Here is a 27,640-nt window from a genome sequence, read left to right on the forward strand (position 1 = left end):
CAATTAACAAGTATTTATTGTTTTCCTACCTCACTACCAGCTCTGAAAAGGCTCAGATATAGGTCCTGTCTCAGAACAACGTAAACTAACTCAGCCATGCAGCCCGCACAGGTAAAACCAATACTTCCTTCTCTTCTTCCTGCCCCAGAAAAACCTTACAAGAAAACTTGTTGTTTCAAACAGCTGATTAAAAAAATTCTATGATACAGAGAAAGGAAGTATTTAAGGAAACTTTTTACTCCTTTAAAACAGCACAAGATACATAACACACACTTACATGCTTAAATATACTTATGTAAAAGGTTACTCACGTAACCTTTCAAAATCTCATGGGAACAGAACACAAGCACACTACCACAGAAACATCTATCAACAGCTTTGCCTCAGGATCCTTCATCAGATCTCTGTACTTCCATGTTTAGTCTCCAGAAAAGAAAACTTACTCCCCCATTACTGCAACTCCGAGAACTACAGTTTCATAGTAAAACTGTCAGTATGCTACAGTTTAACGAACTGAAAGAAAATCCAAATGTAAAACACTGAGACCAAGTACATTTACATAATGTAATAACTCTGAACAGAGATAAAAAACAAATTAGAAAAATACGTCTTAACTAAAGCCGATTGTAGTTCTGTTGGGCCCTGAATAATATGCACGCGTGAACTCCTTGATTACAGGATGCAGATATGCTCCTATTTTCCACAGGTCAAGTAGAGAAGCACTTTGGTTCATTTGTGAGCTCCAAATGTCTAAACAAGTCAAAGATTAAATGCATTAGACTGAGTACACATGATCCTTTTAAAGGACCAAAGCATTAAATCAACTATAATTTAATTTAGATGTTCATGGCCCTTCCTTCTTACCCAAAGGAAACAAGTAATACACTAATACTCCAAAAAAAAAGTCTTTAACAGAGAGGCCTTCTCCTTTAAGGAACAAAATCATTGTAATGGGAGAACCTCTTTCAAACTTGACAGTTTAAGAAATACCAACCGCAGTAAGAGTGTCACAGAAGGTTATGTGACACATTTTCTCAGAGCAGTGACAAGTATTTGGAAAGACCTGCAGCTAGTAATAGACAGGAAGTCCTCCCAACTGTTCTATATTTGCATGTGAAATTAAGTTGCCATCTGATTTCAGTAAAAACAATAAAAATTTCTATCAGAAACACTTCCAAAATATTCCATGATGAACATAATAAACTTAACGAACACTATGATACATACTAAAAACTTCCCAGCATTTCTGCATTAATTAACTATTTTAAGAAATTAGTGTATTTCCATTTATTAGGGGTTAATATAATGTAAATTTTAACATCTATGAAAAGTATTATTGAAAATTACATCAGATACCATACAGTCTTGCGATTTACTCTCACCTCTAATATTTACTGAACAAATCATTTCAAAAACTACAAAAGAGGTCCCCATTTCCAATTACCAGAGACAGAATACAGTGCGCTAAACTTAATTTTGCACAAGTAATATATACAAGCTATTCATTGTAACTGGTGGGGAAAAAAGGGGTTGTCAGTTTTGCACTATCACAAAGGCATGGATCGTATGGAACATTTGCTAAAGAGCCTCCTTAAAAGCTTTACATGTCCCAGTTTTTTCTGATCTTGGTAACAGCTTCTATTCTTACAGCTAATTTCTTAATTAACCTATAATAAAAACCTGCCTTCAAAGTAAGGCAGTATTACCTTCTCTCATTCAAATATAATTTCTTCCTAAGATCCTTTGACTCATCTTCCAGAAACTACTTCCACTCAGTTTTGAGAAGCCAGTCAAGTAAAATATATCCTTTTATGTGGCCAAAATGATAGGCAAGAATTCATTCTATCAATTCCCTCTGCTTAAAATGCTCAACAATTTGAAACACTTCAGTACACTGCTCAGCCCTTCTTTTTTTTCCCCCTCCCATAATATCCATCTTACCATAACACTGACATTCACTAGATACCACTAGATACCAAAAGCTTCTGGATTGGTTATAAAAGATATCAGGGTTTTCAGAATTCCATGGTGATAAGCCATTCTAGTATCTAGAAATTAAACATCAATAGGTGTAATCAAATTAAAACTCAGATACACATCAGCATTATCTTCACTATTTTCTACATCTTCTGGAAGATAAATGAAAAAAGGTAGACAGAAAGCCATCATGTCTCTGGTTTTTCAGACGCTTTCTTGCTGCCATGGTATCAGATGCTTTCAACAACGTAAATAAAAACAATATTCACATTTCGGTACCCTTCCAAACCTTGAGAGACAGGGAAAAAAGTAAAAGAAATCACCTGCCTTCCATAATTCAAAGAAACCCCAACAGGTGAAGATAAATATTTGTCTTACTAAAGCAAGAGTACATACTTGTCACTGTTGGCAAGCTGCTTGAACTCCTTCACTGTCATGGGCTTTTTCTGAATATTGTATTGTGTGAAAAGTCCAGACTGGCCAGTGACCATCTGTTGAATTGGAGCAGGAATCACTAAATCTTCAATATCATCATAATGACTTCTTGGCTTCCATTCCTTTGGTGGGATAACCTTTAAATTCAAGAAACAAAAGAGAACATCACAGTTGCAATATCAATTCAAAACATCCTGGAAAAAAATCGAAAGAACAGTTGAGTATGCCCACATGACCAAAGGAACATTTGCTTGCCAGCTGTTTCTCATTAACTGATACTGTAAGTGCTCCTAGACAATGTAGAAACCCATGATGCACAGCATCACCTCAATTCACAAGAAGCAACTCACCAATCTACAGCAAATCATAGACAACTGTAAAAAAATACACACCTATAGTAAGAGTTGACAATTTTTTTACAATTGAAAGACTTAAAATTGACAAGTCTTTTAAGAACCATGACATCAAATACGTTTAGTATTAAAAAAATGTGTGGATGTTGCACTTGGAAATACAGTTTAGAGGTGAACATGTAGGTGCTAAGTCAAAAGTTTGACTCAATGATCTCAGATGTCTTTTCCACACCTAATGATTCAAAGATCTAAAATTTTTATCCTCAATTAAAATAAAAATTCCTAAAAAAACCTATCAGTCCCCTGTCTAAACATTATTCGCCATAAACAGTATGTATAACTCTTTTTTTACAGAACAGTGAAAAAAATACAACTGTTTTAGATTTCAGAATCTGTTCAATTTATTCCCCATAAAACTACAGGGTACAACTCTATTATAGCAAGAGTGTGCACTAATTTATATACATTAGCTTTTATAATTACATTATTTAATCCTCATAATTGAAGATTAAAGCTATGTGCAGTTTAACCAGCTGTAAAGCTAACACATTTATTTCAAATACTACAGAACTACCCACAGTCTATGAAAACTCTTCAGCAGATTCTAGAGTGTTAGCAAAAGAAATCATTAAGAACTTCAAAGAAGTCTGTAGTCATACCAATGTTCTTTAACAGGCTGGGTAATTTTGAACATTTCTTGCATGTATTATTTCAGCAGAAAACAGATAACTCTAGATGTGAAACTGTATCACTTCTAAACAGAGGAAAAAAAACTTTTAATATGTATTTTTGGTCTGGTTTCGTTTTTGAACTTCCACTTGTCAAAAGGCTTAATGACATGATTTTTGATCCACTCATTATTTTCATTCTTCTGCTGTGTTCAAATCAAATTTCTATGAACGCTGGCTTGGAAACTTAAAAGTATCTACAACAAAGCAAGACAGTTTTTACAAACATGTAACAAGTGAATTATATTATTTGAATAATTAATTCATAATTCAGAGGTAGCATGAGAGACTGAAATTTTATGGTTAAAGGCTTAAACATTGTTCTCAAAGACTTTTTCCCAATTATGGTGAAACTGTATAAAAAAGCTGTGCCCACCTAAGCCCACCCCTCCCTGAATATGCCTGAAACTTTGGACTGTGAGTTAAAGCACCTAAGGAAACATAAGACATTGTAGTTCAATTGACATGATTGTTCAATTATCTCAGTTCTAGGGAGAAGCAGGCAAAGCTGAACGAGAAGAAGGCATCCACAAGAAAGCCAAACCCAGCAGCTGTGCTGAAAATCAGCCTTGACTGGGTTTGGGGTAAGGGAGGCCACAGACCCACAGGCCATCTTGCTCACATTCCCGCACTGGGAAGGAGTAGTTTTGGGGATGTGGCATAACTTCTGATCAGAAGAACTGAACACTCATCCTCCCTTACATTCAACTGGCTTAGCTGCAAATCCCCCCCACCCCTGGGCACCCACATCCACAGAGCATTCACCTGAGAGGCAGCTGAGGAGGTGTCATAAGCCATCAAATACCCTGAAGCAGCCCCAGTCTCCCTCCTGATGCAAAGGGATGCAACAGATCCAGAGTCTGTTGCAAGAGGCAGCACCAAACTTGACCCCCACTGAGGTCAGCTACCTGGGCATTCCCATCTGGCCCAAATGTATATCTATCTACTAAATTCTGTGTTTTGGAGGACCCTCACCACCAACAAGACCAGAAGAAGGTGATGAAGACATCATTGGAAACCACAGCGATGATATTTCTACTTAACCTGTCTCTTTCTTTCTCTCCCCCTTTCCCCCACTCCTTTTCCATTTCTTTCCATCTCTCTCTCTCTGTTTACTATTAAAAAAAACCCATACTTTTGACTTCAGCATATGCTTTCGTCTGCACCGTAATTCAGGCAGAGGTATCTCTCTAATAGTTTTAATAATGGGATCAATATGATGCAGTCCTCAAGCTACACAGCTAGGCCATTTTCTTGCAAGCATTTTAGGATTCCATCTATAAGCATACATTAGAAATTTCACTATTTCATATCTCCATGAAAGTAATAAAATTCAAAAAAAGAGAGATCCGAAGATCATTTGCTACCTTTGGAAAACAATCACAAATAGGCATATTGTAAAGTTAATGTACTCAGACAATCCAGAGAAATACAATCAAGACCATTAGTGCTAAAAGCACACAGTGAAAGACAAACATCAAGCGAAACGAAATTTATCTAATAATAACACAGTTCCATAGCTAATGTTTTAATTTTATACATAAACAGATATTTCTATCTATTTTTACACAGATGCAACTCTCTCTTTTCCTTTTTTCCTCTCAACTTCCACAGGACTTCTGCTGTACAGGACTACTTAGCAAGTTTTAGTGTTTTGTTTGCTTTTAGAGAAAAAAAATAATCCAATCATCTTGTGATTCCTACTTACTACTTTCACAGAACTCTTAAATTATATGCACATTAACAAAATACAAAATGTTAGTCTGGAAGCAGAGAAGTCATGCATTCAGAATATATGCATAGAAATCAAATATGTGCATAGAGATTTCCATTTTCATGATTATTAAGCATGAAGTTGGAGGTTTGGCTCAAATATATGAATACTGAAAAGCAAAATTTGCATTATCTTATTTAGTCCAAGGTCAGTGTGCTTTAAGCAATACAATTTTTTTTGTGAATATAGGTTCAAAATATCCCCTTCCAACTAACTGGACTATGCTTATTGCTGCTGTAATTAGAGTACTGGTTGAAGAAATTAATTCTATGGGGACCAATATGCAAAAATTTTTTTTAAATAAGATAAAAATAAAGATAAAACTTCCTGCCCCAAAGAATTTTCATTTTCTAATGAAGACGATGACAAGGATGGAAGTTGTTAATACATCGCATTCAAAGCAACACACAGCTAGCCAGTGTAACAGCTGGAAACAATGACTAGTCTCTGTGGTTTTACCACTGGCCAGTCCCACTGAAGCATCTTCGTATTTCCTTTATCTTCAAAGTCAAGCAAGTTGTATTTATTCAACAGGAATAAACTAGATCAAATTCATCAATCATGTTTTTTAATGCTCAAATGTAAAATAGGAAACACCTAATGTAAGGCTTTTTCATTTACAGATTTATTTATTTATCAAAGATCCTAAACAAGTCTAGTACGATTTAGTTAAACATAGTTTTAGATAGGGATGTCTTAGTTATACCAGTCAGTCTCCTGCATGAAGACTGCACATCAGTACTAGTAAGGTCAATGCAGAATGCTATCAGCACATATATTTCTGTTAAATGCACTTTCATATACTAGTAATCTCCCACAGATCTGGTTCTGAATGGCACTGGCTACTACTTCTACGCAACAATTCCTCCCCAACTCATCTGAAAATTTTCTTGCACTTGCCAGTATCTATTTTCAGCACAGTGTCCTGAAACACACTTTGCAGTGTGACTGCAAATTAACTTAAGTCTTGCTCTGTATTAATGAAGCTTGAGTTTTTGAAACACCTCATTCTTTGGTAAAGACAAGCAATCAGTGTCCCTTGTTTGCCATTAGTCCCATTGTTTTCAGCCTTCGTCTTCCTTTTTAAGTATAGAATCCTCTACAACAGTAAGACTAAAATAGATTTTCTATGCCTAAAGCTCACTTCAGATTTTCAAAAGCCTAATGGCAATTTTTTTGCCAATTTGCTTAAGGGATGCCACAGTACATTATCTGCTTTGGAAATGGTTTGATATTATCTGTCTAATACCTTAATTACTTGTTTCAGACATAGTATTACTGAACTTCAGTAGTGGTTGCAGGTTTTTTAACATTTTATTTCCCATACTCCTTCCTACAATACGTGGAAACCTTACAGTCATTTCATCCACATTTACACACACATATTCTTCTGCACAGGTAACAGGTCTCCCCTTACCCGTTCACATTTGACCCAAATTGTTTTGTTGGGTATGCCTACTCTGATAGTCTCCCTATGTAGAGCTTAAATTACTGTTTCTTCTGGTAGTCATTATTCTTCTTGCATTCATACCTGAGACTGCACATCCTGAACTTAAAAAAAAAGATAGGTTCCCTGTAAGTTAATTTTCTATTACTATCAAAACTGGTTTTTTTCCTATTATTTTAAACCCAATATCCAAAACTCAAAAAATATCCCTTAAACATTTTCAGTATGAATTATTCACTCGATAAGATTGTTTTTGAACATAATTAGTTGGTTAATTTTCATTTATAAATTTTTGAGATATTATCAAAATACAGTGAAAAACAGAATATAAAATTCTCAAGACAAACTAGTAATGTGTTGCAAGTACGCGACAGACTGAAAACAGTGAGAGATGCTTTAACTGCTGTTCAACTGTTGTTCAAGCAAGTAGATATCACTACAATGAAGTTTACTGTTCAAGATTAAAGGACTGCAATATGTCATCCCCATACAGACTAACAGGTTCCAGAACACAGCTGGACATCAGAAAAATTAAGGCCAGGCTTTCCACTCTTGCCTATTTATCACATTTCTACTACTGCTTGCAGAGAAAAGTTTGAGAATATACTATGCGCTCTATCAGCTGAAATTAAAAAAAAAACAACCTACAAGATTTTCAAAGAGTAAGGAGTTCAGTTTTGCTTTGTTTCACAGGAAGCAGGAGGCAGGAGTGGGCAGGAGGGAAACAAAGAATTCCAAGTTTCGTTCCTCCTCACTCAGATTCTAAATGTCTTGACCACATAACATTAGCTTCAAACCCCAGTAATGGAGACAGCTATTCCCATGGAGTATTTACAACAACTAAGCTGGTATTTGTAGACCTGTGCTGGTTTCTATTGGTTTGAAAAGTGGCAAAACAGATACAGCATAAACAATTATATGACATATCATTATATTACGTCAGACTCATTACATTAAATATCTGACAAACACTCTTTTTGCCAGGGGAGGAACTCCTGTCATAAAGTCCTGGATGTGCCATTGTTTAAAGAACAATACAGCTGCGCTTAGTGTGCCTAAAGTTCTCATTAATAAGAATATAACATGATCACCATTAAAAAGAAAACTGTTCCGTTCAAACACTGCCTTACCGTATTTACATTCACCGTAATGAAGTGGGATTATTTCCCCAGAAAAGCTTTACACAACCCTAAACCACCAAGTTCAACACCTGGTATATCAGGACTACTTTAAATTATACAATCAACTCCCTGCTTTATTCCAATTTGATATAATTTAGTAGTTTAAATCTACTTAGAAAGAGATCCTATTTTGCTTGTAAACTTGTAAACAATACGCAATTAGAGATAAAACACTATGCATCATTTTCATTAGTCTGCACGAAATATCAGAGACACTGAAAGGCTCTTTCCTAAAACAGTAACTTATCATTACCTACTCCATGAAAATTATTTAGAAAAAATAATTAAATAATGAAAAGGTCAGGTTTGTAATCAGCAAAATACAAGTAATGGGAGACAAGGTATTAGAAGCATTTTTCTTCTATGTCATATATGTTTACCTTTGCAACTCCAGCTCTATGAGCACCTTGTGATTCCATGTGTGCTAAGTATTTGTTGAATTCCCTGAATTCATCCATCGAAGGCCTAAAAGTCATGATTTTGCAGCTTGGGTTTGGAGGACTATCTGAGATAACAGCAGCCATTCTAGTTCAATTTCAATCCAGCTGTTAAAAAAAAAAATAAAATCATACACTGTAGAGAATAACCTGTAAAACCGATTCTAACACTCAATATACATGGTTTCAAACAGGAAAAAAGTATCTAAGATTATCTGCCCAGGCTACTATAAAAGGCACAAAATATATCTTTACTTTTTTATCCTTTCTCATTTGAGAACACACAGCCCTCACCCAGAACAATTTTTCTATAGTAAATGACAACAACACAGTCCAGTCCATACTTTGGCTTTTACAGCACGTTTTCTCAAGTTAACCTAGCATATTCCTGCATAGATCCATCTCCACATTCTCTGTCTAGAGAGTTTGATTACATTGCCATAACCCAGAGTAACAAAGCTACATGTTTGATAAAATATAACTATTTCCATTCAGTAGATGGAGAAAACCGATGTACTGGGTCTACTGCTGGCCAAATGCCAGTGCACTCACTACTGATTTTCTGGTGCAAGATAAGGATTGGGAGGAGAGCAAAGCAGGCTCAAAACTTTAAAGTATAAATAAAACTTTATAACAAGACCTAAATGAAAAAATTGTAAGAAATCAGAATATACCTACAGAACACTTCTCCCCTAACTCTTCTTTATCTTCCTACTAACAATGTAAGGAGAAAAATTTGTTATTTTCAGTCAGTTTACCATTTCTAAAATAATCTTCCTTCAGTTCACTTAGGGAAAGGAGTCTCTCTTGCCATGCTATGGAGACTTTTCCCCAAGAAACAGTTCTCTTGTGGTTTTAATTTTCACAAATAGCAACCACCGGGAAATCTGCAATCATGAGGTCCCTCCCACGGTTTGGTGGTTTTCCCACAACTACCACCATGGGTCATCTTAGTTTACTGGGGTGCAATTTTAAGGATGAGCTGTCCTAATAGAGAAACAAAAGTTCTCTTATCTCTGGGAACAGAGGTTTTCTTCTCTCATCCCTGTGGCAAGGGTTCTTATCTCTCTCATTTCTCTCTGCTCAAGCTTCGTATTAGATCACAGTTACTTCACCACCTGCTTGCTTCAACACTTTGGCTTACGGCTGTGGCCAGAACATTACATCCCTCCAAAGCATTCCATGAGTTACAGGAGAAAAAAAAGTCTGATATATCAATCACCACAGCCTTACAAGAGAATTAACCCAAGACTAAAGCATCTCCTCATTCTCCTCCCTTCTGGGATTTGACTCTTTCACTGACACCTTGGTGTCTCCATTTTCTTTATGTGTCTTCACCCTTTCCTTTTTCTCTCACTCCAGAGAGGACTGATGTCCGCAAGTTTCATCTGTGAACTGAGGAGCTAATATCTCGCCCAGACCTGCAGATGGCCATGGGATCTCTGCCGGGCAGCAGTCATTCTGGCTGCACAGTTGTTTTCTGGCCCCTGCCACATTCAATTCCAGCCACAGGGGTGCTTTTCTGCGTGGAGCTGCAGGGCTGCCTCCATTCCCAGCCACATGATCCTTCCAAGGTGCCAGCAGGACAGCTCGGCAGCTCATGGCCAGAGCTGAGCCAGGCCTGGCTCCACCCAAAGCTGAGCTAGAGCCGGCCTGGGCCACTGGTCATGCTTGGAACCCAGCGGCAGCAGAATCTCAGCCAAGCCACACCACTGGCTGACCTGGCTGTGCAGCACAGCAGGGCTTGGCCCAGCCAGCTCCAGCTACCTGTTCAAAAGCCAGAAGCAAGACAATTTTTCCCAAGGCTTGCTCATCTTTAAGTATGATTTCACAGAGGCATATTCAGCTCTCTTAAGTGATGTAACAGGGTGTCAGTTGGTTCTGTCAGGTCTGAAGGAGGCTGCCATGGTCCTTACAGAGAATCACTTCTGTAGCTCATGGATTTTTTCCTTAACTAAAAACTAAACTACTAATCATGACAACCAATTACTCACTTCCCACTCACACTGCAAACACAAAGGAAGAGCACTTGGATTTTCTAGTTCTCATCATCAGCAGTTTAACAACAGGATTATATTCCTGCTCACTCTCTGAAAACTTCAACAAAAGAAAAACGCAAGTAAGCTATACACACAATATTAGCATTTCCTCTCATTTCCATTTCTACATTGAGACTGACTAAAAGAAAAAGTCATTTCTATTTCATACCAGGATACGCTACTCATGAAGGGACTGATCTTTAGGCAAGTGACAGATAAACATTATCTTCAGATCAAAAGGTGTTGCAATTTCCAAGTATAAATTACCATGTTCCATCTGCCATTCACAAAATACTTCACTAACCTTACAAAAAAAACTATTTCTAACAAATTTCTTCCAATATGTTCTAATCAGATCTGTGGTTACCTCAATCCTTCATGCCAAACACTGGGTGCCAAACTGGCAATTAAGTACCATACAGCTGGTAACTTCCCCCACCCATAGTGAGATTGGAAGGAGAATCAGGAAAAAAGTAAAAATTCACTAGTTGAGATAAGAACAGTTCAATAATTTAAACAAAGTAAAGCTTATTTTTATTTATTAATATCATAGAGAGAGAGAGATAAAACCCAAAACAGCCCAGGTGATTGATACACAACACAAACTGATCAGCCACCCTTCTGGGTAACTCACCCATGTTGTACACTGGGCATGAGGTATTGAACAGCCCTTCGGCCAGTTCAGATCACAATTCACAATCTGCATCACAAACAGAATTAATAACTTTCAACTAATTATGAAGACGTGTAGAGCACTGGAAAGGCTGAATTTCTGCCCAGCTTCATTGCAGCGTAAACAGTACAAATCCTGCCTTCCACAGATATCTTCTATTAGCTTCCATCTATCTCAGGGTCCAGGCCCCTAAGGCAATGAGCACACAGACCAGCCAGCTGTGTTACTTTCGGTAGAGATAAACTGTTCAATCCATGCTTTTGTGCAACCCTTCTTCAGTTAAAAACACCTTCTCATTAACTTACTGAGTAAAGCTACTGCTTGATTAGCACAATGTTTGCAAGAACTCCTTCAGAAGATTCAACTATACAACATCTTTAGATTAAGTGGCAGAAAGATCATAAAGGCTATGCAGAATTTGCCATGCTAGAAGTCCACTAAATATTGCTAATTATTTTATGATTTCTCAGTAATTCAACACCCTCTTTACAACTATGATCTACCTATCAGCTGTAACTTCCTAAACTGTTTCACAATTTCACTATTACATTTCATCATTACACAAACTACACATTTTTACAAATACCAATCTAAAACAGTCAGCACAAGTACTGAGTTACAGGGTCTAAATTTAACACAAAAAATCATGCTATGCTACAAAATAATCAGAAAATGCCGGCCTTCAAATTAAATTCTATTAACTTCCAACACAATACACAGGTCTTCTAAGGACTTTGTAGATCTCCAGAGTCCTACATTCTTTCTCCAAACAATGCCTATTTCAGGTTTTTCCTCACATGCAAAAACTCAGTTACACTCTAGGCAAATCATTAAGACAGGAAAGCACAAGATATATACTCCACTGTAATAGTTAAGAGGCCTTCAAAGACTCTTTTGCAAAAAAAAATCACAACTACTAGGAGACATTTTAGTGCAAAATCCGCACTGCAATAATATTATTGCTGACTTAATTACTGCACTTAGGTGTATACATAACTACCTATTTTGAGATGTTACAAAGCTGTACAACCTAAGAAATAAACTTCCAGAGCTTTTATTTACTACTACACAATGAAAATGTTCAGAAAAGAAGTCGAACATGCCCAGGCTACACTGTACAAAATAGAAAGAAAAGTAATGTGTACACAGGGAAATTTTACAGCTCTTTTAAGTCCCTCGTATCAGAACTGTTATCAGACATTTTCTGTCCTCTTGCAAGACAGTACTGCATGCCGAAAAAGATGCCCATAATTACCTCGAAAAACAAAGAGTAGTATGAATAAATGTGAACAAACCTCACTCAAATTATCATGTATTAGCACTTTACGTAACATTAAAATAAGCTTTTTAGCTAATCAGGGAAAAGCTTTAGCCAAACAAGCCGAAGCTATGAACCTGATCCAATAAACACCACAGCCTGTTCATAACCTTCAATTTATTGGTGACCAAGTAGTCTGCCTGTGCCTTAAAAGTTTCTGATTAAACTCAGAATTTAAATAAAGTACAAGCATGTAGTTTGTCCAAAGTTGCCAGCTGAAGAGCTAAGTTGTCTAGCTAATAACTAGAACATTTTTCTTTTGGAAAATTTAAAGCCATTGTAAAGCCTTGTTAAAACTCTCAAATCATCAGCCAGAAAAATATTAATGCTACATTAGTCTTAACACTGCAGAAGTGAAAACATGGTAAGGAAAGTTCAATCATCCACATCTATGCCAGTATGTAGCCCAAGAAATCTGATGAACTAAAAACACCAGAGTTCAATGCCAGAAAAGCTCACACACAGCAAGATGAAATCTCATTAATGATATAATTATTTACATAATCCAAGATGCAAATGCACTTCACTAGTTATGATGATAGGAAAAGTGCTTTTTAAAACAAATCCTCCAAAATCTGAAGTGCATGGCTTGTACAGATATGACAAACCTGATACTAAAGAGCAGAAGTGTATATTATATGCTTGATAACACATTTCACATGTTTTTTTGGTAATTGCAAAATTTCTTCTATATCCTAAGAAAAGGGAAAGACCTCTATACCCCACCACAGTCAACTAAAGCTTGCTTTTAAAATTCAGTGCCAAGCAGGTACTATTTCCACCCTCCACTACCAAAACACTGAACTGTTTCTTTGTAATGTCCACAACTTGCCCTACTGTTACAGCTGTCAGAATATTAAATAAAATCTGTTGGTGAAAGTGTTAAACACTGTTCCTCCGTGTAGATTATTCTATGCCCTCAGAAGAACACAGAATACGTTATTTCCAGAACTGGAAACCATCTGCCAAGTTCCATTTATTTGATACAGATTATAGAAAGCTAAACTAGCAACTGTGTTTAATCAAGCTACAAGCAAGACACCAATTCACACAACTAGAAAATACTAAATCATAACAAAATACACTAGAAAAACAGCATGTATTAATTTGCAGTTAGTTAAAAGGCAAAAACCTGTAGCCTTCACTACATTTAACTAACTTGAAGTATTTACAATATTCTCTCTCTGCCTTAATACTATATATTTCTTTTTGCTTCTAGTCTAAAATAAACTAACGAGTACTTTGAAATCCACCCATTATCAGTGGGGGATCTGAACTATCTGGCTCCAGACTACACAAGACTTGACAAAATAATTTCTCCCAAAGATGCTTTCTGGGAGGCATCTCTTGACTGCCTACATTGGGCAGTCCCTCTACTGAAGCACTGTTAAAAAAAAAAAAAAAAAAAAAAAAAAAAAAAAAAAAAAAAAAAAAAGAAAAAAGCACAGACTACATCTGTGAGGTTCTTGACCTCTGGTGCTCCAAGGCACCAGCTCCGGAGCTCTTGGCTCCTACTTCGTCGGGTTATCTTAAATAAGAAAAGCAGCTAATAATAATAATTATTACAAAACACCTCTTATTACAAAGCACATCAGTCTCAAAAGGTAAGCAGACAAGCGATGACAAAGAAGTAGCAAAGCAATGGCAAATGCAGTGGCAATAAGCAAATGGCTAAAAGCACCAACTCTCCCCAATACATACTCTTATATAGGAATTTTCCAACAAGCTAAGACACAAACTCAGACCACCACTCCTTAACCTATTAGAATTCTAGTTTCTTAGCACCCTAGGTTACGTATAGAACTACTCATACAACCTACCTTGTTCTATGTGAAAAATGTAAGCAATATTCTTACTGTAGCTCTATTATGACTAAGTCCTGTCTACAACTGTGGGCCTGGAGCCTCTTGCTGAAGATCAGTATGTTTTCAACCCTCAGTAGAACTCGCTCTGCTACTCCAATATTTGAAACCTTTCACTTATTAAAAGCATTAGAACTCACCCTAAAACTTACTAACTTACTTCTACTTAAACATCTACTTTATGTGTGAGTAGCCTAAGATACTTCAATCCATCCAAAGGCTTTAATTCAATCACTGAACTCTGGTTTCTCTCTGAAGAATTCAGAGAGACCCCTGATTCACTGACTCCAACATACATCTACTCTGCTGTACACAAAATTACTAGCTAACATGGAAAAGCAGTAAATAACCATAGGCCACTGCATCATAAAATAAATGTGCTCATATTTTGAAAGATAAGATTATTTTATTCTGTGTGCTCCAATACATAAAATTACAATATCCAAATTAAACAAATTACATAAAGCAAGTTCCAGCAAAAGAAAAAGAAAGTAGAAGATAGGAAAAAAATCAAATCTCTGCAGGTTACCACTTCTCACAGATAAATTAACTAAAATACACATTTTTCCTTTTCTTGCAAATTTTCACCTACACTAACTACAGGACAACAAATATTTGAGAAATATTCATCTTGGGAACTTTTTTCCAGTAGATAACAAGAAGAAAATACATTTGTCCAGAGAAAGGCATGCACAAGATTTTTTTTTTTTTTTTGAGGTTGTTTGGCAAAATAACCAAGTTTGCACCACCAGCTCTGCACAAGCTGGAAAGGAAACAAGAAGTAGAAAATTGTGTCTTAATCTATAATAGTTTCAGCAGCTATTTTACATTTAAGTAAAAACACCATGGGAAGATTCATTGTTCTTAAAAAGTTGTTTGCATATTCTGTAAGTAGGTACCATCCAACTCCCTGTACTATTCAGCAAAGCAAATTCAAACACCCAAAATACTGCACTAGTGCACTTTCAGTTAACCGGAAACATAAAAGCACATTTTTCATGTTCAACTATTACTGAGCACACAGAGAGTTAATTCTCAGTGTAATTCGAGTTTAAATACTTAAGTCTGAATTGTTCTTTTAATAACAGTAAACTTGCAGGCAATTATGTCTGCCTGCTTTATGTACCTGGCTTCAAAAATAATTCTATCAGGAATTCCAAGTCTGTTACTTAGGTTATTTGATTGTATTAACAGTGGAAATAAATATGCAGAACATAATGCTTTGTATTTGTGATAGGAGGCCAAATCTCATGGTTAGGTATGTATTCCTCAGATAGCCACCAAGTTGGAATGATTCAAGTTTATAAATGTTAGGAGTACTGAAGATTTTAATAGATTATACAAACTTAAGAAATCAGGAATCTGGGCAGATAATCATGACAAATCATATTCTGAAGATCCTGAAACCACCTCTATTTTACCACAAAGCTCTGAGCAGTCTGCAAGCTTCATTTCAAGTTTACATTTCTTTGTCTAAAACAACCCTAACCCTACAGCAACTATGTTTCAAAACCATAAATTGGCTTAATTTGAGCCCATAAATTCTGAACTGAAAAATGACCTGAATTAATTCCCTGGACATTCTTCTCCCACACCAGGCTCCCAGCATGAAACACATCTTGAAATAACTGATCTGGGAAAAAGGGCAAGGGGAAAAAAAAAACAAAAAAAAACAAAAAAACAAAACAAAAAAACTACAGAAAAAGTATTTTTCTCATTTTTATCTGCAACCCATGATACAAGAGTTTCTACCTTTCTTTAATTAAAATACTGGTATGAAATCCATCACCCTAACTGGAAGCAGCATGTAACAGCCTCCAGCAATTTCAAAAGCAAGTTATCAAGAATCTAACCAGTCTCCACATCTCCACAATTGCTAACAGCAGGTATCTAGATATAAGTAAGTGTTGGGGTAGCTTATAATATGCATTTTCAGAATACCATCTCATTCTTCAGCCATGTACATACCAAGGAATCTTTAAACACAGAGGATATTACTGCATTTTGCAGAGTTTGATTATTTTTCCCCACAATTTTGAACCTTTTCAGGCCATTGATATCCAAAACATCTAATTATGAAGCACTCTACAATCAAGAATACATTAAGTGATATATCTTTCTCTGTGTATGTTGAATATTTCACGTTTAAGTTTCATCTCATAGCTCATGTGCATACTGAGAACAATTATCAAACTGCTCATATTTACCTTCAGACCATTCCGGACTTATAGATCTTTACCATGTTCTTATGCAGTCTGTCTCCCAAGCTGAAAACTTCTAGTCTCACCACAGAAAATTCATTCCTTATTTCTGATCATCTCGTTTCAGTAAATCACTTTCAGTCAAGGGAAAAGAGTATCCAAGCTGAAAGCACTATTTAAGACGCAAGTAAACCCTCAACTCACACAATGGTGTAACATTTTCAAATTTGGGTGTAGTCCTCACACAGTCCAGACAGTGGTTTGGCCTAGCTCTTGGTTTTCAAAAAGCTAATTTACAAGTACCTAAAATTTCAGAAAAATATTCATTGCTAATGTAACTGTGCTGGCTTTGTATTAATTTATTTTTTGGTAAGAAAGGAAAAGAACTAGGAAAGGAACTATAATATCGCTGGGGATAGAAATCACAGGTAGATGTGAACGCCTTCCTAATTAAGCACTTTTTTAAGCATAGTTTTAGTAGGCCTGTCATTTCCACCTATATGGCATTGAACTAACTCCTTCAACAGATCCCCTCCTGAAAGATACCCTTATAGCTTGGACTTTACAAGTCCTTAACATCAAAAGATGCATCTTTTTTTCAGTGATATACTACAGTAACTGTGATAATAATTTTCCAAGGAACCACTATAGAGCAAATCCTTTATTAGAAGCTGAACAAGGACAGTATGAGGGGGAAAGAAAAAGAATAAACAAAAAACATCAAACACATAAATGAGGCTCTAAAACCAGAGAAACTGAAATATGCACTTGTTTCTCTTAAAGCTACTTATTTATGGAATACCTGAAACCACATTTCTGCACCAGTAAAAAAGTTCACCTTCAGTGTAAGCAGTTCTACTCTCATAAAGGATTTCATAATTCAAAGATTTCATGCAATTCCCCTGCCCTCACATTTTGGTTTCATTTACCACAGACCAAATACCTAGTGGCCAGGATACAACCAGGAATGTCATGCTTTTCTGTTATGACTAAAAGCATGCACACTAAAGCAAATCACGTATATGGTCAGCTTGCATGACCAAAAGCTCCTCACTTCAAACTTATCCCAGGCCCCTGAAATGACATACCATTTAAGAGGAGTGGCAGACCACCTAAGGAACTCACCGAATGGTATCTGGGAACTACATGGCTCTAACCCACAATACTGTATCAGACAAAAGGAGCAAGTTCAACTCTAAAGGGCCTTGAGGAGAAACTGTATGAGGGGCAGCTAAGGCCACTTGGTCTGTTCCATCTGGAGTAGAGGAGTTTGAGGGGAGAACTCACTCAATTACAACTTCCTCAGGAGGGGAAGAGGAGTGGCAGGCACAGATCTCTTCTCTATGGTGACATGACAGGACCAGAGGAAATGGCTCGAAATCATGTCAGGAGAGTTTTAGGTTGGATATCAGGAAAAGATTCTTCACCAAGAGGGTCGCTGGGCTGGAATGGCTTCCCCAGGAAAGTGGCTACAGCACCAAGTCTTATAGTGTTAAAGAAGCTCTTAGATACACGGTGTCATTCTTGGGGTGGTCCTGTGGAGAATCAGGAGATGAACTCAGGGGTCCTTGTCCGTCCCTTCCAACACAGGACATTCTATGACCCCGCACAGATCTATATCAATAAATCCAAAGGAGATTTCCATAAGGGCAAAAGAACACTGTGAGTTTAAGAGTTTCACCAACTCATGTTAAATATAAGCCGTGCTACAACTTTGAAGGCAACAAACCACTTAAGAAAGCATTTTTTCCTCTATTAATAATTATTTTTCCAGTTTCAAAATATTTATCATAATTTATTCAAATCAAATACTCCAAATACTTCCATCAAGTCAAACCCAGACATGAAGAGTTTGACTTCTTAAACTTGGAGTTTCTCCCACTTTTCTGTTTCTATGTCTTTATTTGTAGCTTACTCTACAAACCTCTACACTTTTACTCAATTTAATTTTAAATGGAAATTACTCTTCTTCAAAACAATTTGTGATTATGGACAATTCATCCAGCTCCAAAGGACAGGTTCATTCCATAAGCTCATTTACCATTTTGTCAATTTATCTACTTTTTTGATCAAAGAAATAAACTAAGAAAGTGAAACAAAACTTGACTCAGGACAGTAATGTCTGTCATACAACATCTAACATGAATATATATATTTATCTAGGTCTTCCTGGAGACAAGCAACCTGCTAATAACTAGTCTTTTAATTTTATTAGACAAAATATCACAGGTATAATGAGCTAAATCTCAACAATCCAATCGAGTCACTCTATATTTTACTGGCAGAAATGCCACAAAGGAACTGGAGCGTATTTTGTTTGTGAAAGCTCCCTAAAATATCTGCATCAGTCAATGAGTTATCCTACCTTGTCTGAAAATCAGAAACTGACTAGACAACTGGATTTTTTTCAGCATTCAGTTTTCACTAAGAGATGTGTTTTTAACTCTGGCAACTTTAATACCTTAAATTTAAAATCCTGACATGTTTTCTAATCTTTGTTTGTACTGATTATAATGACTATATATATTGTCCTCCTGATAACTGGGAAAGGCTACCTGGAAGAGAGACTAGACATGTTTTCAGGGTATACTATCCCTGAAAATACACAGTGCCCCAAGTATATTGTCCCAAATACCCTGTCTCGCAAATGTTTTACACTGAATTACGGAAATTGAAACTGAATTATGGATAAAAATGAATACTCGCATAACTCAGTGGTACAACTCCTCACACAAAGCCAACAACCCAACTGCTATGTGTAATTCCACAATTTTAAACTGCTGAAATGAAGTTGGAGGAATGAGCAAGCCTACAGCAGAATTATTTATGACATGCAATGCCACCTACAAAACCTGAAGTAAACTGTAAGTCTTCATATAACAAAATATATAACAGAAGAGTTTATTTATGACAGATATTGAGATTTTTGGATGAGTAAGTTCTTATTAACACCCCCTCTATTTGATTTGATTATACCACAATTACCATCCTCCAAGTATAAAATATTACTTATCTTCAGAATATCCTACATGTCTTCTATGAGTCTAAACAGAAATCAAAAGAAAAACTCACCACATCACATGCCGATTTTGAGATATGAATTATCAAACTATCAAGTGACTATGGAGATCTTTTACTAGAGAAGTACTAAAATCTTAATATTTCAGAGCATCACTTTTTGAACCATTCCTGTGATCATTCAGAGACCTTGCAAATACCTTATAATATAGTTTATATATATTATAGACTGAATTATAGTAATATATCTTCCCTTCAAAGCTCCATGTACTAAATTCATGCTTCAAAAGTTGTTAGGTAAGGCTTTTTTAATTTACATTTGAGGTAGCAGGATGAAAATACCACTTTTAACAGCACCACAATCCTGTTCACATTTTGTACAGCATAATGTTGATGAAACATATCTCACCAAAAGAAAACTAAGAAAAAAATTCAATATCAAACTGAATTGCCTGCAGAACTAAGAAATTGACCAAGAGCTGCTTAAATTCAAAAAATCCTTAATCTATAATCTACTCCACCCAATATTTTGCAATTCAATTAAGTATAAAATTCTATTTTTAGCAATTACTACATTTGCTCATATTACCTTAGGAATATTCCAATAATGAGCAGTTGACATAATTTTATTATTTGAATGCAATACTGATTGTGCACTCAGATTTAGTGCAACACTATTTATTTGATTCGTTTTGAAATTAGCTCAAGAGATACAAAAATCTGCATGCAGTACTCAGCAATAATTAAAGAGTAAAACTTACAGGACTTGATTTTTTTTCCTATTTTATTGCATTTACCATTTTAAAAAAAAAAACAAAAACAAAACAAAAAGACACGAGAGATCAGATCAGACGGGTTTTTTTAAAAACAAGCACTGACCAAAGACTTTTGTCTCATATACATTATGCCAACACTCAGCCTGTACACGTACCTGGGTGATATATATTGTTTCCCGGGGCACTCCCTAGAAACTGCTAGCTCCTACACCACTCCAAACCTAAACTGAGAAAAAAACTAGCATGAGGGTGAGTAGTTCAGTTTACTCTCATTTCAACTACTGAAACAGAAATCTTTTCTTGTGTTTGGAAAATGTTTCTCTGAAGCAATGCCATCAGCTATTTATGATAGTAAAGAAAAAATAAAGGTAAACCCAAGTCAAATTTTATACCACAGACATAAAAAAAAAAAAAAAAACACTGCCTTAGGTACCATTAAGTTTCTTTCTTGTGGAAAAAGTGATTCCGCTTAAAAGGCGCTGGTTTAATAGCCACTAAATGGTAACTTCAGTACCTATAGTTGGTAATTCTCACCAAAGTATTACAAATCTGCACTTTAAAAAGTAAAAAATAAATGTCCTTTATCCTCGGAGCTAGTATAAGTTTTAAGAAACACACGGACACGCGAATATTTTTCCTAACGTAGTTAATCTATGGGAAATATTTTGCACACTTCTCACTCCACTTTCCCACCTAAAAACAAATGCATAGAAGAGAAAGTTTATTAAGAGAAGACTACTACCACGGTATGGAGAGCTGAAGCCAAAACAGCTTCGAAAGCGTGTTATAACCACGGCAGAATCATAAACAAGCGCTTAACTCAGTACTTCGCTCAGTACTCAACTCAAGCCTTAGCTACATGCAGGAACAAACGAGCTGCACCAAAAAGAGACTGTCTGGAAAGCCCACAACAATTTCATCAAACCCCTAACAGATGCGGAGAGAGGTAAAAGTCTATTTCACTCTGCCCACGCACTTCGAACACACACGGAGAACCCGCCCGATCTCCCGGAGAGCTCCCACCGGCAGCCCCGACCCGGAACGGCCGGCCGCGGGCAGGAACGCGGGACCCTTTTTTCCCATTCCTGCCGGTTTCGCTTCCTCACCTCACTCCCAGCCGCCACCCTCTGGTCCGCCGCGCGGAGCCCCGGCACCCCGGCACCCATCCCTTCCCGGCGCGGGGGCGGCCGCGTCCCCCCTGACGGCGGCAGGAGCTGCCCGGCGGCCCGGCGGCCGCTCCGCCCCGCGTCCCGGGCCCCGGGCCCGCCCCAGCGATGCCGAGCCGCCAGCACCCGCCAAGCACCCCCGCTCCGACCTGCCCGACCCGCTTCGGCCGCCCCGCCACCTCCCCAGCTCGCCCCCGGCCCGCTCGCAGCCCCACACCTCCTTCCCGCACACCCGCGGCCGCCGCCAGGGCCAGCTCGGCGCTCCCTCCGCACCTGTCCGGGAGAGGCTCCAGCGGGCAGGCGCGGCCGGAGAAAGGGATGAGGGGCAGAGCGGCGCGGGACTGGGCGGGGCGGGGCGGCGCGGGACAGGGCAGGGCAGGACAGGATAGGACAGGACAGAGCACGGGAGGGCAGGGTCCCGCCGGGTCCCCCGTCCCCTCGAGGCTGTCGCCCCCTGCCCTGCCCGCACCGCAGACTCCGCGTTCCCCGAGTTCGGATGACAGCTGCTGGATGCGCACGCGCGCTCGCGGGGGGGCAGCGCACGTGACCCGGGGAGCGGCGGGTTGCCCCGTCACGTGGCGGGAGCGGGGGGCGGCGCTGAGGGCGCTTCCGGGCGGGGAGCGGCGCTGTCGGAGAGCGGGGAGGCGGCGCGGGTCGGGCCGACCTCGCTGCGTGCTCGGCCGGATCCACCCGAGCTCCTGCCGGCCTGGAAGGGCCTGCCCGCTTCTCTGGGCCGCGCCCGTCAGCGACCTGTGAGCCCGCCGGGACACAGCTGGGCAAAACGCCAGCGCGAAGCCTAGAACAAAGTCGGTCTGTTTCAGAGTTTCAGAAACACAGATCAGCTAGGTTGGAAAAAATCTTTGTAGCCGTCGAGTCCAACTTAAGACCGAACACCACCAAGTCACCTAGAGCATGGCACTGAGTGCCAGATGTTTTCTTAAATACCTCCGGGGACTGACAATGACTCCACTTCCTCGGCAACCAGTTCCCATAATAACCGTTTCTGTGAAGAAATCCCTTTACAGATACTCCTCAGAACGGTTACAACAGTAAAACAAAGGTAATAATAAATAATAAAGGACTTTTCAGGTCCGTAGGAAGGGCGGATCTGTCAGAGCAAGCTGGAAGGTCGACATGGTTTGCCTAATTAATCTGTATGCCACAGTGTACTGTATCAGTACTGATGTACAAACATGATTTCATTTGCAAAAGTTTAATGTTGCTTTTGGTGGCAAAGGCCCACAGTTCTCAATGCAGTGTCTTTCCTTCCTGAAGCGCCATGTTACAGTATAATTTTGACTGTTCAGATTGCTGCTAAAATGAATCAGTCTGTGGTTTAACCACTGTGTGATAATGTTGACTTCTCTTAGATCAGTAATCTGTGTTAATCTTTTCTTTAGTTTCTGGTTGCTGTGTTCTAGAAAGCAGTGAAAAACAACCAGAATATGACTGGAGGACAATACCTCTTTAATCCTTCTTCAGGTATATTTATTACATTAAAATAAGTTATACTTTATAGTTATATTCGTCTTTGGGAGTCAAAGACTTTTTTCAGCACTAAGAAAGCCTCAAAATACAGGAATTTTTAGTCTTTTTTGGGGGGGGGCGGTGAGCATACTTAATGCTGTCAGTTTGCTGTGCTCAGAGACTTATGTTGTTTCACACTTGGACACAATATTATACATTAAGAAAATCTGTGCAGCTGTATCTCTGAATATCTCTGTATACCACTACTATGTCTAGCAGTGTCTAAAATTAATAATCTTTTCTGCCTAGGGGAACAAATTTTATTTCACTAAATACAAGTCGAAGAAACAGAGGGAGTTGTTTGCCTTCTTCCTTCTTCCTTTGGTGGGGTTAATAAAATATTTGTTTAATGCTTACAGAAAAATAATGCAGCTGAATGCAGTTTCTCATTGTTTGTTCTCTGCTTGCTAATTCACTATGGAGCAGAAAAGATTGATGACTACATTGTTTTCAAATGTGATCTCTTAAGACTCATGTGGGAGCACTTGTTTAAGACAAAGTACAGCAGTAATTAGTGGAAGTATTGAGTCAACCCTCCTCATCTGTTGTTCTTTCAGGTTACAACTCTCTGCAAGGCAACAGAGTGCTCTGGAGTCTGTTACAGTAGTGCACCTCCCACACTGGTTCACGCAGTCCCAGGTTATGGACTAAGGAGTGTACATGGGTCATCTGAGCACATTAATCCTCATAGTGCTGTGGTTGTGGAAAACTATGCCTTGTCATCATTTTTCAAAGCCAGTAGCTAAGAACTTCTGTTTTGGTAAATGGAAGTAAGGACAGGGGTCCTTTTCAGAATAGTTATGTAGCAATGTGTGCTCAATAAATCAACATTTTGGCTTTATTAAGCTGCTCTGGCACAGTGCTTCCAGTACATGCTTACATTCCATGGATGCATCTAAAAGCACCTGTGAATTTGCTGGCATGTTCTGCTTGGCAGGAAGAATCTTTTAAATACTGAGATTTAAGTAAGCTTTTTCTGCACTTTCTTCCTGCCTTTCATATTTTGTGCTATATCTTTAGGTTAATGTTGGCTAGTAACAAGAACACTGGTCCCGTGACAACAACCTCTAAGAGAAAAGGATAACCTGTAAGTTCCCTTACTTTAAATTACTTTAAGACCTTTAAGTGCTTTAAGTTGCTGATGCAGTATCTAGGCAGCACCAACCTCTGAACAAAAAAAAAAAAAAAATAGCCTTTTTGCTGTGCAACAGTCTAATTTCTCTCTTTAACTGTGGTCAGGAACCATTTTGAGGAGTTGACATCTGTTTGAGTTGCAAATTTGTTTTCCATAACACCTCTGTGTCCCTGTTTCAGTGTGGTACCACTCATGGCAAAAAATTTTTCCTTGATATACTCTAAATTTCCTGTATTGCAATGAATGTATTTGTCTTGTCTGATCACTGTGCTTTTCCAAGGATGCTCTATCTTTTCTATGCCCTCCCACTGGGTAATGGTGGACACCAGTAAGGTTACCCTGAAGCCTTGTTCTCTTAAAGCTGAACAAACCTAACTCACTCAGTTTCTTCTCATTAGAGAGATCCTTCTGACAGTTTTGTGGCCTTCTGCTGGAAGTCTGGAAGCATGTCAATGTCTTTCATTTCCACTGAGGGTTAAAAACTGGTCACAGCATGCTATTTCACCCAAATAGGAGCAGCATATATCATTTTGGTTTTAAATGTAGGAATTTCCTTATCACGTAGCACTAAAAAATCATTTCAGAATTTTAAGTAATGCATTGGCTTAATATTGCAGCCACATAGCTATCTAAAGTTATTTTAGATGCACAAAATGTTAGTTTTTAAAATTCCACTGCAATACTTCTTGAAACACAGGAGATGGCAGCAAATACCAAAAACAAAGCACTGCTGGCCCCAAAGCAGAGAAGCTGATGCCAATGAGACAGGTTTTGCCCTGCTCGTGATACAACTGTCTAGACAGTGTAGATTGCTGTAGCTTCTGTTCTGCTGCATTGAGTTATAAATCACAGTGTGAGTGCTGGCTCTTTAAATTTAATAGTGCCAGGAAAATCCACAAATGCCAGAGGTTTATGTCTAAAAAGGAGACAGCGGAGTCCTTCAGCTTTATTTTAATAAACACCTGAAAGGTTTTCTCTCTCAGGGTTTCAGAGAGCACAGCCTCCTTTGATCCTAAACTCCCGGCCACATGTTGCTCTCTTCCTTTCCCCACTGCTGAGGTACTAGGAAGGTATAGCCTGAACAACCTACCACATAACCACATATTTCCCCTCAAACTACCTGTCACATATTCTCCCTTTGAACCTATTTTACCCCAAAGTTCAGAAGTTCAGGCTTGGGCAAACCCTGTCTAGGCTCTGCAACAACCTGTTGCCCAAAGTTAGTAGAGACATTAAGACCCATTTCAAAGACATTAACACCCATACCTTCACCCACCAAATTATTTACAAAGACACTTGCACACATCTTTCTTCTCAATAGTGACTGAAAATTTCTGTAGCCTGCATGTTTCATTAATAGTATGCAGTTTGGTAATATTATATAACAGAAGAAAAATTTATATATATATATATATATATATATATATATATATATATATATATATGTCTCTTCTGTCAGTTTTACATCTTTTTCATCGTAGTTTTAAAATATTGACAGAACTGTGTAAGCTTCTAACTCATAATGTTATTGAAATTCATTCATTCAGAGTTCATTCATGGAACTGTGTAGAAGTTCAAATATTTCTGTGACATGAAGATGAAATTCGGCACATTTTAACTGGGAATGATGAACAGTAAAAGCAGGACAAATAGGGAGTAAGTTTACCCACAGATATAGTTGGTAGGTATCCTTCTTCCAATAAATTCATTCTATCCAGATGAAAAGTATTTTGAGTGCTCTCCTTCAGAACCTTTTGGCTTTATTAGAAATTCCCATAATATCTATGCATCTCTTACAAAGGCAAGACTATATAATCATAACTAGAACTTCCAAGTTGAGAATTCACATTAAGTATTTATTTTTATTACATTTACTCTTAATATTTTATTTTAAACATAGAGGGAACCTTGTTGTATTTAACATTAATCACTTCCATTAGAAAAAATCTTTCTTTCTCCTGACGTCTTTCTTTCTCAAAAAATGTCAGGATTAAAAAGAGAGGCTATTCCATATTGTCTGTGCTGGGCAACAGTGCTAGAATAGCACATTTCAAGTCTACAAAGGCATCAAGTCACTGAGGCCCTCTGGCCTTTATTCTGGCCTCCCAGCCTGTTCAGCCAAGCAGTCAAAGGTTCATTATTTGGTGACACTAGATTTTTCTTTGGTCATGTTCTTGCTGCTAGACTCATGAAAAATATAGTCCTGATTTCTAGTAGTACTGCACAGATGGTCAAGAGCCTTAATTGTACTGTAGCGTGAAAGGGATAAAAGATTAACAATACATAATCAGGTCACCTTGTCTCCCCTCTGTGTCAATGAATTTGTCTTCTTTTCAGTACACTGCTTTCTGACCTGTATTTAATAGTGTTCTAGATCAAAATTTTCATAGTATCTGTCCATTTTGTCTGCAGTACCTATGTGACTTTAATGGGCTTCAGCAGGTCTAATGGTATAAAAGATAATTCCATGATAATGACTAGGTGAAGATGAATATTCAGACAAGGACAAAGAACAGAGAATTTTTTCTTGCCTCCACAGTAAATAAATAACAGAATTCATGTATGTAAGTTTACCTGAAAAGAAAGCAAATACATCTTGTAATTAAATACCTCAGCCAGGTACTTTATGCTTCCTACGAATTTGGTGTGTTGATGCCATTCACTGAAATGTGGAAAAGTCTTTAAATTTATAAATTAGGCATAAAGCCAAAATGCATTCCACTTAGATAAAAGGTTATATGTTAGGGGAACCAAAATCTTTGTATTGGGAAAGTGATAGAGATGACTGGAGCACTGAATTCAGAATGTTCTTGTTCTCTTGCTGCTTTATTTATATTATTGCTACTTTATTTACATTCTATGTCTCTCTTGTGCTTTATTTCAGAACAATAGGTGGCAGTCTTTGTCTTCTCCTTGTCTTATCCACAAGAAGTTAAGGTATCTTTCTTCCACAAAAAAATAATTAATATGCTTAGATTTCAATAGCAGAAAGTATTGGTTATTTCAGTAATCAAACTGCTGCATTTAAACTATAAATTAAACTTCTGTAAACAGTGTGTGGAATACTGTGCTGGTTTGAAAGCAAACCAGTGGGAGAACCCAAGTCAGATCTACAATTTAGTAGGAAAATTAAAATAAAATGCAGTAGTACAAAAACACTGACAGAGATCAGAATACATCCTGACACCTGTCAGTCAGGGTGTTGGCAGCACTCTGATTAAATAGTGGTTGCAGTCCTCCTGGAGTGACAGATGTGGTTCTGTTGAAGCAGTGATCCTGTAGAAAGATGTAGTTTTCCTCTGAAGGTCCATTGGTGATGTACAAGGGTCTAGTGTTTCTCTGGGAATCCAGTGGAAAAAAAGGCTGACTGTGGTGTCCCAAATCTCAGATTTTATCTAGGTAGGAATGTTTGGCTCCCCCACAGGTGGAGCATCTCACAGCTGTATGATGTAATTTTATCAGTTATGCAGTGAGACTCAATGGCCCATTAACAAATGATAACTCCCTGGATAAAGGATGGGTTTCGGAAGAGATAAAAATCACTGCCCCACCTGGTTTTAACAGATTTTAACAGACGGAAAAAGAACACATGC

General features: G+C 37.9%; 1 protein-coding gene across 6 annotated transcripts in view; it reads right to left on the reverse strand.

The window, feature by feature from the left end:
* KDM4C (lysine demethylase 4C) overlaps positions 1 to 21,913 on the reverse strand; it is a 253,994-nt gene extending 232,081 nt beyond the window's left edge. For 3 of the 6 annotated variants that reach the window (XR_008842543.1, XM_056513736.1, XM_056513739.1), the window contains exons 1-3: positions 21,659 to 21,894; positions 8,276 to 8,440; positions 2,374 to 2,549 (exon numbers count right to left, since the gene is read on the reverse strand). Coding sequence is in view for 4 of the 6 variants with exons in the window: in XM_056513736.1 (XP_056369711.1) it covers positions 2,374 to 2,549; positions 8,276 to 8,419 (320 nt within the window). In the remaining 2 variants the exon portion in view is untranslated. Of the gene's footprint in view, positions 1 to 29; positions 751 to 2,373; positions 2,550 to 8,275; positions 8,441 to 21,658 lie in introns of those variants that run through there. The other 3 variants (XM_056513735.1, XM_056513737.1, XM_056513738.1) reach the window with 3 other exon arrangements.
* Positions 21,914 to 27,640: the final 5,727 nt, after the last annotated feature.

Source organism: Oenanthe melanoleuca, chromosome Z (genome assembly GCF_029582105.1).
Source record: "Oenanthe melanoleuca isolate GR-GAL-2019-014 chromosome Z, OMel1.0, whole genome shotgun sequence".
Classification (NCBI taxonomy): Eukaryota; Metazoa; Chordata; class Aves; order Passeriformes; family Muscicapidae; genus Oenanthe; species Oenanthe melanoleuca.